The 19,551-nt window shown below is 46.1% G+C and overlaps 2 protein-coding genes across 6 annotated transcripts in view; one reads left to right on the top strand and one right to left on the bottom strand.

Annotated features, from left to right (window-relative positions):
- Positions 1-5,945, bottom strand: part of LOC120999016 (SLX4 interacting protein) — a 225,668-nt gene extending 219,723 nt beyond the window's left edge. Inside the window, exon 1 of the mRNA XM_040429896.1 lies at positions 5,856-5,945. The gene's annotated coding sequence lies outside the window, so the exon portion shown is untranslated. The remainder of the gene's footprint in view (positions 1-5,855) is intronic.
- Positions 3,325-18,783, top strand: MKKS (MKKS centrosomal shuttling protein). Of its 5 annotated transcripts, none has more exons than XM_040429890.1 (6): positions 3,325-3,510; positions 7,198-7,419; positions 9,340-10,681; positions 12,282-12,457; positions 13,614-13,724; positions 18,299-18,783. In XM_040429890.1, exons 3-6 carry the CDS (start codon positions 9,697-9,699, stop codon positions 18,740-18,742), a joined length of 1,716 nt encoding a protein of 571 aa, XP_040285824.1. In that variant the 5' UTR covers positions 3,325-3,510; positions 7,198-7,419; positions 9,340-9,696; the 3' UTR covers positions 18,743-18,783. The 5 variants fall into 5 exon arrangements, with proteins under 5 accessions (XP_040285824.1, XP_040285827.1, XP_040285829.1 ...); XM_040429893.1 differs by having other exon boundaries at positions 7,198-7,423; XM_040429891.1 differs by lacking the exon at positions 3,325-3,510 and adding an exon at positions 6,082-6,351.
- Positions 18,784-19,551: the final 768 nt, after the last annotated feature.

Below are 19,551 nucleotides of genomic sequence, written 5' to 3'. Positions count from 1 at the left end.
ATAGATGTTTTCACAAAAACGGAACGTATACGGAAGACATACGGATGCATTTCCATATGTGTTCCTTTTTTTTGCGGACCCATTGACTTGAATGGAGCCACGGAATGTGATTTGCGGGCAATAATAGGACATGTTCTGTCTTTCAACGGAACGGAAATATGGAAACGGAATGCATACGGAGTACATTCCATTTTTGGTTTTTTTGCGGAACCATTGAAATGAATGGTTCCGTATACGAAAAAAAAAAAACGGTCGTGTGAAAGAAGCCTTATCGCGGTTGGATTTTAACCTTGTGCAATTAAAGAAAGTTACCCAATGGTGCTGGACTTCTTAATGCTGAGCAGGATTCAGTACCTCTAACTGCTTTTTAGAAGGCATCTGTCAGCAGATTTGTACCCATGACACTGGCTGACCTGTTACATGTGCGCTTGGCAGCTGAAGACATCTGTGTTGGTCCCATGTCCATATGTGCCCGCACTGCTGAGAAATATGATGTTTTATTATATGTAAATGAGACTCTACGAGCAACGGGAGCGTTACCGTTACTGAAAGAACAGACCCCGTTGCTCCTAGAGGCTCATTTACATATAATAAAACATCATATTTCTCAGCAGTGCGGGCACATATGGACATGGGACCAACACAGATGTCTTCAGCTGCCAAGTGCATATGTAACAGGTCAGCCAGTGTCATAGGGACAAATCTGCTGACAGATGCCCTTTAATGGTATTGGCATGGGCTGGGCATCATGCCCATATTATTTTAACAGTAAAAAAAAAAAAACACACATTCAACATTGATTACACCTTTCCCAAAGTAAAATATGTGATATTAATTAGAACTCTGCAGGCAGCCATGTTCTCATGGTCAGTGTTACTTGCTCACTTTCCCCCTAGCTTTCACCTTCCTTTATGCAATCAGTTACATAACAACCAATCACCGCCCCCATTTCATAGCCTAAATAAATAATAATAAAAATGAGAGGCGCGCTCCTATTGGTGGAGAGTTGGCAGCACTGCTGGCAGGGTCTAAACTCCATGCGGACCACTTGACGTCACAGGGTCATGTGACATTGGAAGGCTCAATCCCCAAGTGAACATATGCCTTAACGTTACACCCATCATTAGGTTAGGCTCAATTCACACTTCAGTTATTTCCATCAGTTATTGTGACCGAAAACCAGTAGTGAAGCTTCAGGTATAGTAATCTGATTTGCACCTGTTCGGTGTGTTTGATCCATACCTGCGCTTGGCTCACAATAACTGATCTAAATAACTGAAGTGTGAACTCAGCCTTAGGCCTCATGCACACGGCCGTGCTGTTTTTTGCGGTCCGCAAAAAACGGAAGCCGCCCGTGTTCCCTGTCTCAATTTGCGGAACGGAACGGGTGCCGGCAATATAAATGCCTATTCTTGTCCACAAAGCGCGGACAAGAATAGGACGTTATATTTTTTTTAACGAGGCCGCGGAATGGAGCCTAGGATGCAGACAGCACACGGAGTGCTGTCCGCATCTTTTGCAGCCCCATTGAAGTAAATGGGTCCGCATCCGAGCCGCAAAAACGGCGGCTCAGATGCGGACCCAAACAACGGTCGTGTGCATGAGGCCTAAAATTATTATTATACGGCTAATCTTTATTACCAGAGCGCATGGGATGTAGCCAGTGGCGACTCTAGGAACAATATATGGGGGGGGGGGCACATAAGAAACCACAGTCAAAAATGGGGGGGCACTAATAATTTTCACCACTTAAATCATGAAAAAAACAAAATAAGTATATATAAATAAGATTACAAAATACGAGAGTATTGCGGTATGCAGGGATACCGTTTTATTGTACTAACCTAATACATTTTTTTCAGGATGAGATGACAGTTTGATTGGCACTATTTTGGGGTGCATATGACTTTTTGATCGCTTGGTATTACACTTTTTGTGATGTAAGGTGACAAAAAATGGCTTTTTTGGCAGTTTTTTTTATGGTGTTCACCTGAGGGGTTAAGTCATGTGATATTTTAATAGAGCAGGTACTTACGGACGTGGCGATACCTAATATGTCTACTTTTTATTTATTTCACTTTAGCACAATAATAGCAGTTTTGAAGCAAAACAAAATCATATTTAAGTGTCTCCATTGTCTGAGAGTGATAGCTTTTGTACTGATTATCTTAGGTAGGGTCTCATTTTTTGCAGGATGAGATGGCTGTTTTATTGGTACTATTTTGGGAAGCATACGCCTTTTTGATCGCTTGGTGTTACACTTTTTGTGATGTAAGGTGACAGAAAATGGCTTTTATTTTTACACCATTTTTATTTTTTTACAGTGTTCACCTGAGGGGTTAGGTCATGTGATATTTTTATAGAGCAGGTACTTACGGACGCAGCAATAACTAATATGTATATGTTAATTTATTTATTTTACTTTGACACAATAAAAGCACTTTAGAAAAAAAAAAAAAACATGTTTTAGTGTCTCCATAGTCGGAGAGCCATATTTTTTTGGCGATTGTCTCATATAGGGGCTCTTTTTTTGCGGGATAAGGTGACGGTTTGATTGGTACCATTTTGGCATACATACAACTTTTTTGATCACTTTTATTACCTTTTTGGGGAAGTGAGGTGGGCAAAATTTCTATTTCATCATAGTTTTTTCTTTTTTATATTATATATACATTTTAGAAGGTTCTGAGATCAGAACCTATCAGCCGGCATTAGGATCGTCTGATTAGCTAGTCTTTACAGACTAGCCAATCAGAGCGATCGCTGGCCCGGGACCGCCCTCATTGGTCCCGGTGTAACGTTACGTTACCCTACTTCGTGAGATTTCCCTACCTCCTTACTTCCGGTCGCACCGGTAATGACGTGAAGAGGCGTTCCTGAGTTTTGACGATCTGCGCATGCGCAAACGGACAGTTTAGGGAAAAATCTCACAGCGGAGTTTAGCTGCAGTGTCCCACTGCGCATGCGCCGGAGAGCCTCAGTAGGGAAATATTACGGCCCAGTGCGCAAGCGCGGCTAACTCCAGAAGATCCATCCGATCTCCGCGCCTGCGCAGTGTGGGGGTAGGGAGATCTCATGGCCATATTTTCTGTTAAATACTAGGCAAAGTGTGGATAAATTTATAGATAAATAATAATCTCACTCCGCTGTGAGATTTTCCCTAAACTGTAAGTTTGCGCATGCGCAGATCGTCAAAACTCAGGAACGCCTTCTTACGTCATTAGCGGTGCGACCGGAAGTAAGGAGGTAGGGAAATCTCATGAAGTAGGGTAATGTTACGTTACACCGGGCCTAGCTGAGATCCTTGGCTGTGTGTAACAGGGGGCCTCCCTGCAGCGACGCCTATAGATGTAACTATTTTCCTGCTGGTACAACTCCCGGCTGCTTTAGCACGTGACGCGACCTTTTGACGTCACAAGGTCTTTGCGGCGCATGGTGTTTAGCCTTCACAGAAGGTGACTTGAGCGCAGCGTTGTCTCCTCCTCCTCCGTACTGTTCTGTGCTGCACAGGTGAGGACGAGCTTAGGCAGTACGTTACTAGTGACGGGATCTTTACACGGGTATTGCAGAACTACAACTCCCAGCAGAGTAACAATCTTTGGAGATTGTGTTGTCAGCAGTCTCATACAATATGTTGCCAGATGGTTTCGCTCATACGATCAGATTGGATGAGGATGTATGCAGTGTCCTCCCATTGGTGTTCTGTCAGGTTACCGGTCACTGCAGTGTAAGACCCAGCTCCTGACACAGGTGCATGGGACAGATTTTGGGGAAGGGATTATCTGGGTTGCGCCGTGATCCCATCTGGTGGCCAATTCCAGTATCACTTGCCGTACAGTGATCTTAGCCGGGGTTAGAACCCGCAGCGCATGGATGAGTCTGGGTCTGTTGCCATAGCGATAGCGATACATTCCTACTCGCTCATGCGCTGCGGTTTCGCCAGGCTGGGGTCACATCTGCCCAATGTACGGCACATGATGCCAGAAGTGGCCGCCACATGGGATCGTGGCCTTTAATAATCTATTCGTAAGGGCGCACGACCGTGCCGTGTTCTGCGGTCTTCAAATCACGGATGCTGCATTGTGCAATCTGCGGAATGGAACCGGCAGCTCATGATACAAACGGACAAGAATAGGACATGTTTTGTTTGCTGGGGCACAGAGCAGCGGACAGGACAGGGCGCAGAGTGCTGTCGGCATCTTTTGCAGCCCCGTTGAAGTGGACGGGTCCGCATCCGACCTGCAAAAAATGTAGCTCCTGTGCGGACCCGAACAACGGTCTTGTGCATGAGGCCTAACAGTGATGCAAAACCAATTTGTAGCATAAGGGTGCATTCACACAACCCTGTAAATGGATCCGCATCCGTTCCGCAATTTTGCGGAACGGGTGCGGAGCCATAAATTTCAATGGGGCCGCAAAAGATGCGGACAGCACACTGTGTGCTGTTAGCATCGCTTCCATTCCGCGGCCCCGCAAAAAATATGGAGCATGTCCTATTCTTGTGCGTGGTTGTGGACAAGAATAGGCATTCTCTATATAGCGCCGGCCATGTGCGGTCCGCAAAATGCGGAACTGATGACAATCCGCTGCATCTGATTGGTGGGGTCTCACATCCGGGACCCCTGCCGTTCAGCAGTTTAAGACACCGGCGCTGGCAGTATAGTGGCTGTGCTCTGTATCGTGCTCAGCCACATTCACGTCTATGGGGTGAGCTGCGCCTAGGTCATGTGACTGATGAACGTGACTTCAGTTGGCCTAGGAAAAGCTGCAAGAAGGTCGTGACGCCTCTGCCATCTCACAGCTGATCGGTGGGGGTCCTGGGTGTCGGAGCCCCACTAATTAGATACTGATGACTTATCCAGAGGATAAGTAAATGACCCCCACCTGAAAAATGACGGCTGAGTGTGAACGAGTTGCTACGGGTAGTGTTTCCATCTGCACCAGTTTTTGTTAAATCTCGCTCATTGGGGGAGAGTTATCAAAACTGGTGTAATGGAAAACAAGCTTAGTTGCCCATAGCAACCAATCAGATTTCACCTTTCATTTTCCAAAGTAGCTCTGAAAAATGAAACACTGAATCTGATTGGTTGCTATGGGCAACTAAGCTTGTTTTCCTTTGCACCAGTTTTGATAAATCTCCCCCATTGTTTTGTAGTTAAAGGGGTTTTCCAGGAGTGAAATGTTGACAACCTATCCTCAGTATTAGATCAGTGGGGGGACAATCATCTGTTTGAAGGGGAAGCTCTTCCTCCTCATAGTGTGCAGAGCCCAGCGCTATGCGTCCTCTACAGTGTCCCGCGAGGTCGGCCTGGAGCTGGGCACTGCACCATCAAATGTGGCAATATGAAAACCAAGTATAAGATAATCGCCACATCGGTCAAAGAGCAAAGTTTACATTGTAACCAAGGCAAGATAAAACGGTTATCTTAAAGGGATTATTCAATACTATAAACTGCCCCCCCCCCCCCCCATATGCCGGGCTCCTTACAGCGAATATACCCCGCTCCCCACACTGCTCCTGGTCCCCGCACTGCCGCTTCTTTCCGCACACAGATAAAAACATCTGGTGACGGGTGGGGGGCGAAGCAGCCAATGACAGGCGGTGATGGGGATGAGCCTCCCTAGCATCACGGGTGACACTAGGGAGGCTCGTCCCGGTCTCCACCTGCCATTGGCTGCTCCCCCCCGACGCCGGATGTTTTCATCTGTGCACATAAAGAAGCAGCAGTGGCGGTGCGGGGAGCGGGGTAAGTATATTCCCTGTGAGGGGCCCGGCATATGGGGAAGGGGGGCTGTTTAAAGTATTGGATTATCCACTACTAACACAGACCTCCCAGAGTGGTGATGATACTTACCTGGTCCCTGGCGCTGGGTTCGGTCTGTCACTCCCGGGGCGGCTGTTCCTCTCCCTGCAGTGCTGAAATCAATATCCGTTAATGCGAGGGGACACGTGACTGTTGCAGTCAATCACAGGCTGCAGCAGTGACCTGCTCCCCCTTGAGTCACATGACTAGTTGTTGTGACACAACGAGAGCAGGTCACTGCTGCAGCGGTCACATCACCCCCACCCAAGTGGGGAGCCATTACACGTACATCATTCGAAGGCCATTTTAGACGCCAATATTCTGTGTTTCTGCAATTACATAAACAGCAGATTCGGTGGGTGGCCATTTTACATTGTCACTTATCTTCCTCCCAAGAATCAGCGGAAGACTCTTCCCTCCCTCCCTTTGGCCGTGCTGTTTTTGGGAGGCAGATAAGCAGCAATGTAAAATGGCCACCCACCGAATCTACTGTTAATGTAATTGTAGAAACGTGGCAGATTGGCGTGTAAAATGGCCTTTGAATGATGTACGTGTTGATTGGTCCTAGCCCTACTCCTAAAGTAAGGGGGGGGTAGACCCCAAGCGGGTTTTACCCCTTCCTCCCAGGCCCACATGGTATATAATGTACATCCCAGCCCTCATAGTATGCAGCATAGAGTCATTACTAATAGCCACAAATAATGTCTGAACAGCCCACAGTCTGCCCTCTGCTGGCGGTGCTGGCACGCTGCCTCCTGGAGGCTGGACTCTGGATCGGCAGGAAGAGGAGGACACCTCATCAGAGGGAGAGGAGGCGGTGTGAACTTTGAACCCTGTAAGAACATCCTGACACTAACTAGCACTGTGGGCCACATGGCATGTGCCTGTTCTGAGTTCTGGTGCTGCCTACCACGGCAATCCACACCAAGAAAATGTGTTGCTTCCATCAGGGCCAAGACATTGACGTGGTAAGGGGGCATGCTCGACCACTGCGTTATTCAGACTTCACATTCGTGGTTGTGCGGCTCAGGGAAATTGGGATAGGTGTATCATGTTTGGTTGGTGGGCTGACCAATGCTGTGTCCTCCTGGATGGGAGGGATGGACACCAACAGAAGACAATTCATAGTGAAGTAGTTTAGCGTAGCCATATATTTACGGATGAGACCTGTGTTAGGCGGTGGGCGTCTGCGGCCTATGGTTGTAGGGGCGATAACTGTACAGTAATATAAATTCGACATGCATCCTGTACTCTGGATATAATAGAAATGGCTATACTCCTATATAAAGCATGTTGTATAGGGCTACGATCGGCATGTCTGGGGGCTCCTTGGTCCCTCATCTCTCTTTGTGTTTTTATTTTATGGCGTAATTTTTCTTCTGTTTTTGTGTAGATTTGGTGCCAGTGATGGGACTAAAGTCAGTGTGGAAGAACTACAAAGTTCTGATTGTAATGGGAGCGGGTCTCGGAGGGATACACTGGGGCTGGTATAACATGCAGTCAAACCCAGTCTTTCATCCTGAGGGGCAAGGTCGGATGCCATCCATTTTTCGATTTCTTTCGGGCAAGGAAACTGATGAAAAAGCCAAATAGTGGTGTGCTGGTGGTTTTTTAGGTAGGTGACTATGACGTCGGTCTCTGTTCCTGTTACACACCGTGCGGTAGCTCTCCAAACCCTTAGGCCGAATGCACACGGCTGTGTTCCGCGGCCGAGAGCCGTCCGTGGTATGCCGGGCTGGATTCCTGTTCAGAGCAGGAGCGCACGGCGTCATTGGTTGCTATGACGCCGTGCGCTTCATGCCGCCGCTGCACTACAGTAATACACTCGTATAGTATATTACTGTAGTGCAGCCGCGACATGAAGCGCACGGCGTCATAGCAACCAATGACGCCGTGCGCTCCTGCTCTGAACAGGAATCCAGCCCGGCATACCACGGACCGCTCTCGGCCGCGGAACACGGTCGTGTGCATACGGCCTTATTTGTAGAGCCAGACACAACTGTAATGTATGTATGTGATGTAACTGATGGCAGTAGGGTGCTGCCATGTGCAAAAGCCCTGCAACCAATTATGATAATAAATGGCGCATCCCAAAAAGTCACATGATTAAATCCCAAAATGTATTAATATTCAAAACACGATCACTAGAAAAGTTAAAAACAGCTTACACGGGAAGTGTGCGGTAAAGGTAAATAGTAAGCCTGCACCTCCCACACTATAGGGTAGGGTATTACAGGAGAACGAGTATCAAATGCCTAAGGCTACATGCACACGACCGTTCAGTTTTTTTGCGGTCCGCAAACCGCGGATCCGCAAAAAACGGAAGCCGCCCGTGTGCCTTCCGCAATTTGCGGAACAGAACGGGCGGCCCATTGTAGAAATGCCTCTTCTTGTCCTCAAAACGGACAAGAATAGGACATGCTATATTTATTTTTGCGGGGCCACGGAACGGAGCAAAGGAGTGCTGTCCGCATCTTTTGCGGCCCCATTGAAGTGAATGGGTCCGCACTCGAGCTGCAAAAACTGTGGCTCGGATGCGGACCTGAAAAACGGTCGTGTGCATGAGGCCTAAATCAGACAAAAAATAATAAAGTGAAAGCTATGAGTTCAACCTCTCTATATATGACGTCAGTAATGCCGGGTGCTATGCGTCTGAGCGAGAAATGCAACGTCTGCAAACATCAGTCCTCCTAAATGTAATATAGAAACATCCAAGTTGGTCATACCTAGGGATGAGCGAATTTCATATTTTGAAGTTCGTGTTGTGGTATTTACTGAAATGCGTTATGGATTTCGTTACCACGGACCATAACGCAATTCCATGACAGAATGCCTTTAGAGACATTCCGTTGTTCATTCCGTCATAATAGAAGTCTATGGCCTGTATAACGGATCTGTCCGGTTTCTGTTATGCAGGAGAGGACTCCAGCATAACATAAACCGGACGGAACCGTTATGCAGCCCACAGACTTCTATTATGCTGTATGGAGAAGGATCTCCGTACAGTATTATAACAAATTTTTTAGAGAAGTGACTTTGGATGTAGCATCCGAAGTCGCTTCGCTCATCTTTACTCACAATCACTGCTGAAAACCACTGATGTGTGAATGAGGCTTTACCGTGTAACCTGTTTTTAGCTTTTCTTGTGGTCATGTTTTGTATATTAATAAATTTTTGGATTTAATCATGTGACTTTTTGGTGTGCGTCATTTTATATTTTTTCTTTTTTCTTATTTTTTCTGTGCCCTGGTTCCATGTGAGGTACAGGGCTGGTTCTAGCTTTGTTAGAAAGAGATTGGCATGTACTACTAGATTATGTCTGATTTTCATCTTTTACATCAATCATGGCTGAACCCCTCTAAGCAGCTGATCTGTAAGGCACCCTCTGTTAGACTTTGTCCACATCTGCATTGGAGACTCCAATGCCCACAGTCGCCTTCAGGTACAGGACTTGGAAACAGGTCACCAATGTTCTACATTTTAGGAGGAACTTGAGATGTTGAATTTGACTTTAATTGCAATCTTTGCTTTCCAGATTGTGGAGCTGCTCTTCTTGACCTGGGAGCCATGAAGCAGAAATCGTTTTTGAGGAGGAACTGGCTGTGGGTTGCTGGGATCTCCTTTCTTGGCATCCACTTTGGGACATATTTTATTCAGAAGGTGGCAAAGAGTTCTGCTAAAGAAACCATGGCGGTCAAAGACGCTCGAAGCAGGGAATGACATCCCACCTCATGCGTGTTCCCCGGATAATTCACTCATGTTGAGTACTTGTCAGCCTACAACTGTCGTGTTGCACATTTCCTTCTGTTGGTGTGAGCTTAATAAATGATGTGATTTTTAAATCCTAACCTGATTTATTTTCTTGAGGAGTAGGAATTCTCACATAGTCACAATGGAAAGAGTTGAACAGAAAAAGCCATTGCGGTGCGCAGCCGGGCCCTTCACCAGTGCATCGCTGCGGGAAGCACTGAGTGTGATACGGATGATGGTGGCATCATGCTATGGCCCGTATGGAAGACTGAAGCAGATTCACAATGGTAGTGGGGGAGGTGTTACTACGACATCACAGTCCACGGCCTTACTTGGTGGCATGTCCCTTAGCCACCCGGCGTTGCAGCTACTCGTCGCCTCCATCCGTAATCATATCTCTGCCTTCAGTGATTGTGGACTCTTTGCAGCAATCCTCTGTTGCAGCCTGACCGACAGGTGCATGAGTTTACCCGTTTCAACCCACAAGGTGATACAATTAAACAAGAGGCTTTTGGACACCTCCTTGAGTTACTTGAAGTCTGAGGACTGCGCTTGCAAAATCAACGTCGATTTTACCCACAGCAAATCAATTCTTGATTTCGCACGATCCGTGCTCAGTAGCAAACCAGCATGCATGATGACGGTGAAAGAAGTAGATTACGTGAGCCTCCTGATTGTACAAGCTTTTCTCCACAAAGTCCCCGATAAGTCCTGTCCCAGTCACCTTTTAGGAAGAACTCTGTTCGTGACGGTCGAAGGCCCAAGTGTAATGGAGTCCGCCTTTATTCCCGGCGTGCTCATTGAAGAGCCAGCCTGGACCAGAGTGAGGCCTTCTTCAGGCCTACCCTCCACCAATATTAAGCTAGCCTTGTTTTCCATGTCATTATGTGGAGAACTTGGTGATACTGGAGAGGGCACTATGGAGGTTATGGTCAGCGTAGATCCAGAAAATGTCATGTTGGACCAGTTGATTGTTTTAGGGAAACGGTTAGTGGATGATCACGTGCAAATGGTGGTGTGTCAAAAAGTGATCCACCCATCGCTAAAACAGTACCTGAAGGAACACTGTGTCCTTGCGGTTGACAGATTAGGAGCGGCTCTTATGGAACCTTTAAGTCAAATGACAGGTAATAATGTATTGATGTTTTACACAATGTGCTAGAATTAAGGTGTACCACCAGCTACCACTGACATGCCTAAAGTTATTGCTGGAGGGGGTCCATAGGGTTGAAGCCCCCTGCTGAGGGTCTTATACATCAGTAGTTCTTCACCATTGGAGATGCTCTGAGTTTGTTGGATTGCATTAAATGGGTTGTACAGGATTAGAAGAGCATGGCTGCAAAACAGTGCCACACCCGTCCGCAGGTCCAGTGAGGTATTGCAGCCCATTCCTATTCGATTAAGTATCATAACCAGTGAGTTAGGCAATTTTACTGCTTCATGCAAACTTTGTGTTTTACTTTACTAGAGAATAATTGGAAGTTATATATCGTACTGAAGTGATAAAATGGCCTAATAAACTTCAGGTTCAATTAATTAACTCCAATTTTACATCCCTATTGGGGTTAAACGGGTTCTCTAAAAATCTTCCATTTTATCCAACACTCCCCGGTACTCCTGCCACTCATTGGATTTGGCATGTGACCATTGCAGCCAATCGCTGTCCTCCATTATAGACTGATGAGGACAGTGATTGGCTGCAGCACTTGCATGTTCTATCCGGCAAACAAACAGCAGCAGGAGTATTAGGGAGTGCTGCAGAGAACAGCACTGGAGAAGCGGGAAAATGTCATTTTTATTTTAAGTTGTTGTAGGGATTGTCTGATATTTTATTATCGACTCGATCAACCCTTTTAAACCAGTTATATTGCTTGTTGGGGTTAATCATGCTGAGTAAAATAATACCTTTGTTTTTTTCTGTAGGTTGCCCTGCAGCAGAGAGATTATTCTTATATTTATGCAAATTAGCAATTTGGAGCACCAAGGGGCTGGCCTGAGCTCTTGGTGCACAGCTTACGCATCGCCCCTGTGCATTCCTGTCCATGTACAGCAGCGGAGCCATTGAACAATGTAGCCATGTGAAGCTTCCAGTCCACAAAACATATACATGTGAATTATCTAAATGAGCTGATAGTCCTCCTGTATGACCTATATATAAATGGCTGCCGCTTACACTGAGTTCTGTGTGCTCGCACCTGCCCCGATTTGGCTTGGCGACCTGACGCATGTGCAGTGAAGCGGAAGCTGCTTCCTGGTTAAACACAACCTAAGGGCTGTATTACACTGGCAGATGAGCCTTATGATTGTCGGGAAGGAAGCGTTCCTTCCCGACCATCGCCTGCTCGTCGGTGAAGAAGACCCCTGCAATTTCATGCAGCGATCTCCTCTACAGTATGGGGAGGAGTGATCACTAATGCCAATGTCCCCATACAGAATCATTATTTGCCTGCAGCAGGCACAATCTGCTGCTGGCAATGATTTTTATGCCTGTATAAAATATGCGATTTCCTGGTGAACGAGGGTAATCGGTGGCGGTATTGTGCAAGAAAACCCGCTTGTTATCGATGATCTGGCTGACCCTCTGCCAGTGTAATACAGGCCTTTCTTGTACAAGTTTAGGTCTGTACCAGTTTTAAACCCTTCCCCCTCCCCCCGAATAAGTCTATTAATGTTTTACATGTTACAATTATGTATGTGAATCTCCTGTATTTTACCATTCTATTACAGGCGCCCAGCCTATAGCTTCTCTCTGTCCGGTTTCCCACGTTTCTTATGGTAGCCTCAAGCAGATCAATAAGGCGTCCTACGGGAATAAGCACTACCTGCATCTCCTCCCCTCTGACACTACTGTGTGCAGTATTGTGCTCTGCAACCGGAATGAGACCTCCGTAAAGGAGCTTACGGTAAATGAGATCACTTGTCAGCTATGCAGATTTTAATATGATCAGTGCTTTTTGTTCTAGTAAAAAAGGGTCAGGGCTCCTGTACCTACATCTGCATGAACGAGACCGGGGGGGCAAAATTAAAATGTAAAAATGTTTTTTTTAACAGAGGTCCTTTATACTATTTAGATGGGTCGTCAAGGCAGGATTTTTATACTTGCAAGCGCTAAATGTTTTTTTTCTTCATTGGTACTTAAAGGGTTATTCAGGTTCCACATCATAGGGGAGAACTATGAGATCGCTGGGACCCCCACTGATCATGAGACTGTGGGTCCTGTACCCCATGGGGACCCCTGAAATTATTGGAGCAGTAGGTCAAACACGCGGCCTGTCGCTCCTTTCATCTCTATTGATTGGACCTGTTGGAAATAGCCAAGCGCATGTTCTCGGGATCTGTGGGGACCCCAGTGGTTGGACACTACCGGTCTGATATGTATTTCTAGCAACTGGAATACCCCTTTTAAAATGGACATCCGACAGCAGATGAGAGCTGAGCCGTAGTACCAGGAACGGCAGCATGTACGGAGGTTTCACTCTTCTGAACAAAATGATGAAGGGACCTTTTCACTCCAGAAAGTCGTCTTCTGAATCATTGCCCCAAATTGCAAACCCTTTAAAGAGAGTCTGTCACCTACTTTTGAGCGCTTTAGACCACTCCTATCACTTTATAGCACAGTTCCCCAACATAAAAAAAGTACCTTTTATTGTATCTGTGACACGTCAAGAAGTTGAAAAAAAACATCATATAAAGACATGCAAATTAGGTCCTGTAAGTGCCCATGGGTAGCGTTATGCCCAGGCCCCTCTCCGATGTGCCGGCATAACCGCTCCCCTTGTAGTCCTCTGGGCTGGAGATCTTGCGCAATCGCCAGGCCCGCACATACGCACTGTTAAGATTGGTGCCTCTGCTCAGTGGGTAGAGCAGTGCGCATGCGCGGACCCGGCGGTGACTGGCAATCATGCAAAATCTCCAAACCAGAGGACTGCAAGGGGAGCGGTTATGCTGTCACATCGGAGACGGACTCCATCTAAGCAAGCGATTCATACTTGATCTGCAGTTTAGCCTTTTGTATCAAGGTATAGTACTATTTCTTAATTTTCTTATTTGTCTTTTCAGCGGACATGTCAGACTGCTGAGCACACTTTAAATCTTCTCTTAAAGGACCCCTGGCTCCTGCTTGGTGGAGGCTGTACTGAAGCACATATAGCTGCCTATATCCGGTATAAGGTGATTATATATTTATAAGCAAAAACTAAGCATATTTATATCAGTCATCTTTAGAGTTGCTTAGCTGTGTGAGGTCATGGGACAGGACAGGCATGAATATCCGAAGGCTTGAGGATTGAGGTCTGACCTCTAAGGCCCCTTTCAGGCAAGTGAGTCCCATGCATTGGACTTGCAGCGCCAATATGCGGCAGCTCCAATCCTGACCTCCCAGCCCTGACTGGGTCGCATAGCAATAAATTGATTTATGATGCTATGTAACCCTTAGGCCTCTTTCACATGGGGGAGTTTTCCGCGCGGGTGCAATGCGTGAGGTGAACGCGTTGCACCCGCACTGAATCCGAACCTATTCATTTCTATGGGGCTGTGCAGATGAGTGGTGATTTTCGCGCATCACTTGTGCCTTGCGTGAAAATCGCAGCATGCTCTATATCGTGCGTTTTTCACACAACGCAGGCCCCCTAGAAGTGAATGGGGCAGCATGAAAATCGCATCCGCAAGCAAGTGCGGTGGGATTTTCACGCCTGGTTGCTAAGGAGACGATCGGGATGGGGACCCGATCTTTATTATTTTCCCTTATAACATAGTTATAAGGGAAAATAATAGCATTCTTAATCCAGAATGCTTAGTAAATTAGGGATGGAGGGGTTAAAAAATAATAAACAAATTTAACTCACCCCATCCACTTGGTCGCGTAGCGGATCTCCTCTAATTTCTTCTTTCTTCAGGACCTGGGTAAAGGACCTTTTGATGACATCACTGCGCTCATCACATGGTCAATCACATGATCCATCACCTGGTCCATCACAATGGCTGGTAGTATCCAGCCAATTAATTTATAGCTCAGTGTATTATGGAAACTTATGAGACCAGTTTCCCTCCTATGTGTTTTATACCATGTTGAAAGTATAAATGGTGGGAGAGCCAGACTTATGAGAAGGTCACCTCACTCTGGAGGACCTGTCCTGTCCTGCATTACACAAACACCCTATTGATGTGATTGGCCACCCTGTAATGCTTTGTTTCCCCTGTTGTGGTGCCACAGGAAAATTGAACACTTAGCGCTCATGCACACGAACGTATTTTCTTTCCGCTTCCGTTCTGGGTTTTTTTTGCGGACCGTATGTGGAACCATTCACTTTAATGGGTCCGCAAAAACAACTGAAGGTACTCCGTGTGCATTCCGTTTCTGTATTTCCGTACTTCCGTTCCTCAAAAAAGTACTGCATGTCCTATTATTGTTTGCAAATCAGGGTCCGAGGCCCAATTCAAGTCAATGGGGCCGCAAAAAATACGTAACGCACACGGAACACATCCGTATGTCATCCGTATTTTACCTGGTCCAGGTCCTTTACCTGTAATTAATGCTCACCACAGGTCCTGTTCAGCAAAGGAGACAGAAGGAGATGCCGGGCCGCGATCAAGTGGACTAAGGTGAGTTAAATTTTTTTATATTTTTTTTTTAACCCCTCTAGCGCTAGTTTACTATGCATTCTGTATTCAGAATGCTATTATTTTCCCTTATAACCATGTTATAAGGGAAAATAATAATGATCGGGTCTCCATCCCGATTGTCTCCTAGCAACCGTGCATGAAAATTGCACCGCATCCGCACTTGCTTGCGGATGCTTGCGATTTTCACGCAACCCCATTCACTTCTATAGGACCTGCGTTGCGTGAAAAACGCAGAATATAGAGCATGCTGCGATTTTCACGCAACGCACAAGTGATGCGTGAAAATCACCGCTCATCTGAACAGCCCCATTGAAATGAATGGGTCGGAATTCAGTGCGGGTGCAATACGTTGACCTACTGCATTGCACCCGCGCGGAAATCTCGCCCGTGTGAGCGCAGCCTTAAACAACACAATGTAACTCCAAGTCAATCACACTTCACATGCTGTTGTGCAAATGGGATAGACAACAGGTGGAAATTATAGGCAATTAGCAAGACACCCCCAATAAAGGAGTGGTTCTGCAGGTGGTGACCACAGACCACTTCTCAGTTCCTATGCTTCCTGGCTGATGTTTTGGTCACTTTTGAATGCTGGCGGTGCTTTCACTCTAGTGGTAGCATGAGACGGAGTCTACAACCCACACAAGTGGCTCAGGTAGTGCAGCTTATCCAGGATGGCACATCAATGCGAGCTGTGGCAAGAAGGTTTGCTGTGTCTGTCAGCGTAGTGTCCAGAGCATGGAGGCGCTACCAGGAGACAGGCCAGTACATCAGGAGACGTGGAGGAGGCCGTAGGAGGGCAACAACCCAGCAGCAGGACCGCTACCTCCGCCTTTGTGCAAGGAGGAACAGGAGGAGCACTGCCAGAGCCCTGCAAAATGACCTCCAGCAGGCCACAAATGTGCATGTGTCTGCTCAAACGGTCAGAAACAGACTCCATGAGGGTGATATGGGGCCCGACGTCCACAGGTGGGGGTTGTGCTTACAGCCCAACACTATGCAGGACGTTTGGCATTTGCCAGAGAACACCAAGATTAGCAAATTCGCCACTGGCGCCCTGTGCTTTTCACAGATGAAAGCAGGTTCACACTGAGCACATGTGACAGACGTGACAGAGTCTGGAGACGCCGTGGAGAACGTTCTGCTGCCTGCAACATCCTCCAGCATGACCGGTTTGGCATTGGGTCAGTAATGGTGTGGGGTGGCATTTCTTTGGAGGGCCGCACAGCCCTCCATGTGCTCGCCAGAGGTAGCCTGACTGCCATTAGGTACCGAGATGAGATCCTCAGACCCCTTTTGAGACCATATGCTGGTGCGGTTGGCCCTGGGTTCCTCCTAATGCAAGACAATGCTAGACCTCATGTGGCTGGAGTGTGTCAGCAGTTCCAGCAAGACGAAGGCATTGATGCTATGGACTGGCCCGCCCGTTCCCCAGACCTGAATCCAATTGAGCACATCTGGGACATCATGTCTCGCTCTATTGCACCACAGACTGTCCAGGAGTTGGCAGATGCTTTAGTCCAGGTCTGGGAGGAGATCCCTCAGGAGCATGCACAGGCGTTGTAGGGAGGTCATACAGGCACGTGGAGGCCACACACACTACTGAGCCTCATTTTGACTTGTTTTAAGGACATTACATCAAAGTTGGATCAGCCTGTAGTGTGTTTTTCCACTTTAATTTTGAGTGTGACTCCAAATCTAGACCTCCATGGGTTGAAAAATTGGATTTCCATTTTTTTATTTTTGTGTAATTTTGTTGTCAGCACATTCAACTATATAAAGAACAAAGTATTTCAGAAGAATATTTAATTAACTCAGATCTTGGATGTGTTATTTTTGTGTTCCCTTTATTTTTTTGAGCAGTGTGTGTATGATAGATATAGATATATATATATATATATATATACTCACCTAAAGAATTATTAGGAACACCATACTAATACGGTGTTGGACCCCCTTTTGCCTTCAGAACTGCCTTAATTCTACGTGGCATTGATTCAACATGGTGCTGATAGCATTCTTTAGAAATGTTGGCCCATATTGATAGGATAGCATCTTGCAGTTGATGGAGATTTGAGGGATGCACATCCAGGGCACGAAGCTCCCGTTCCACCACATCCCAAAGATGCTCTATTGGGTTGAGATCTGGTGACTGTGGGGGCCATTTTAGTACAGTGAACTCATTGTCATGTTCAAGAAACCAATTTGAAATGATTCGAGCTTTGTGACATGGTGCATTATCCTGCTGGAAGTAGCCATCAGAGGATGGATACATGTTCTCATTCTGTTTACGCCAAATTCGGACTCTACCATTTGAATGTCTCAACAGAAATCGAGACTCATCAGACCAGGTAACATTTTTCCAGTCTTCAACAGTCCAATTTTGGTGAGCTCGTGCAAATTGTAGCCTCTTTTTCCTATTTGTAGTGGAGATGAGTGGTACCCGGTGGGGACTTCTGCTGTTGTAGCCCATCCGCCTCAAGGTTGTGCGTGTTGTGGCTTCACAAATGCTTTGCTGCATACCTCGGTTGTAACGAGTGGTTATTTCAGTCAACGTTGCTCTTCTATCAGCTTGAATCAGTCGGCCCATTCTCCTCTGACCTCCCGCATCCACAAGGCATTTTTGCCCACAGGACTGCCGCATACTGGATGTTTTTCTCTTTTCACACCATTCTTTGTAAACCCTAGAAATGGTTGTGCGTGAAAATCCCAGTAACTGAGCAGATTGTGAAATACTCAGACCGGCCCGTCTGGCACCAACAACCATGCCACGCTCAAAACCATGCCACGTCTGGCACCAACAACCATGCCACGTTCAAACCATGCCACCAACAACCATGCCACGCTCACCTTTCTTTCCCTTTCTGACATTCAGTTTGGAGTTCAGGAGATTGTCTTGACCAGGACCACACCCCTAAATGCATTGAAGCAACTACCATGTGATTGGTTGACTAGATAATTGCATTAATGAGAAATAGAACAGGTGTTCCTAATAATTCTTTAGGTGAGTGTGTGTGTGTATGTGTGTATATATATATATATATATATATATATATATAATATAATATAATATAATATAATATAATTATAATTTAATGCCAATTTTCATCTTCTGTTTTCAGAGTTCAATTATTCACAGAAGTCATCTTGAAGACCTCAGATGTACAGCGTCTGAGTATAAACTGGTGGCTGACTGCTTCTGCGCCTCATTAGAGGCTGTGGCACGAAGTTTGGAACACGATGGCGGGGAAACACTTACAGACTTACAGGACGGCCATGTGTGGTCTATACCTCCGGAAGTCACCGTCGATGGTGAACAGACAGAAGCTGTACATACGTGTGGCTGTCAGCTTCTCCAGAGGAGAGATGGTCTAAAGTGGTCTGTTCTTGGGAGCCCATCTGAGCCGTTCAGCCCCCGGAATCGCACAGAAATCTCTCCACTATTACTAGCTAAAGAGCCTCTAGTTTTAGATAGCCTCACTGCAAAATGTAATGGTATCAGGGTGGCTGTGGACACAGCTGGTCTGATCTTGGATCTGGCATATATTGTTAAAGATGAAAATTAATTTGATAGTTTTACAATTAAAATATTTTATTTATTTTTGTTCTAGAAGAATCACTGTTTCCTTGTGTCTACATCTCTTGCGCATCTACAGCTTCCTGCAGTCCCCTCTATGGTCATATGTTTGTGTACTTATGCAAGAAACCTGCCAGAAACACATTGATAAACTGGCCACATTATCTCTTGTAAGGACCATTTATGTATTTGGACAAAGTCATCTTGTTTTCTCTGTAACCCATTCACTACCGGAGGTTTTTTCGTTTTTGCGTTTTAATTTTTCTTCCTTGAACCATAACTTTTTTTTTTATAGCTCCTTTTACATAGCTCTACGAGGGCTTATTTTTTGCGGGACAACTTGTACTTTCTAATGCAACCATTAATTATGGCATACAATGTAGTGGGAAGCGGTAAAACAATTCAAAATAGGGTGGAATTGGGAAAAAAAAAAAAATACGCAATTCCTCCACCGTTTTACGGGTTTTGTTACCACTGTGTTTCGTTTGCGGCAAAACTTACCCATGCCCTTCATTCTCTGGGGCAGTAAATTTACAATGCTACCCCATATGTATAGGTTTTGTATGTCTAAGGCCTCATGCACACGACCGTATTTTTTTGCGGTCCGCAAAAACGGGTTCCGTTTTTCCGTGATCCGTGACCGTTTTTTCGTCCGTGGGTCTTCCTTGATTTTTGGAGGATCCACGGACATGAAAAAAAAGTTGTTTTGGGGACGGATCCGTTTGACGTTGACACAATATGGTGCAATTTCAAACGGATCCGTCCCCCATTGACTTTCAATGTAAAGTCAGGAGTTAA

This window comes from Bufo bufo, chromosome 4 (assembly GCF_905171765.1).
Source record: "Bufo bufo chromosome 4, aBufBuf1.1, whole genome shotgun sequence".
Taxonomy (NCBI): Eukaryota; Metazoa; Chordata; class Amphibia; order Anura; family Bufonidae; genus Bufo; species Bufo bufo.
This window is presented reverse-complemented; position numbering and strand designations above follow the sequence as displayed.

Excerpts from the sequence above, each read along its gene's own strand:
- MKKS (XM_040429895.1), top strand. The coding sequence starts at position 9,697 with ATGGAAAGAGTTGAACAGAAAAAGCCATTGCGGTGCGCAGCCGGGCCC. Across the intron at positions 10,682-12,281 it reads ACCTTTAAGTCAAATGACAG|GCGCCCAGCCTATAGCTTCT; the intron begins GTAATAATGTAT and ends ATTCTATTACAG. Across the intron at positions 13,725-18,298 it reads CTGCCTATATCCGGTATAAG|AGTTCAATTATTCACAGAAG; the intron begins GTGATTATATAT and ends TTCTGTTTTCAG.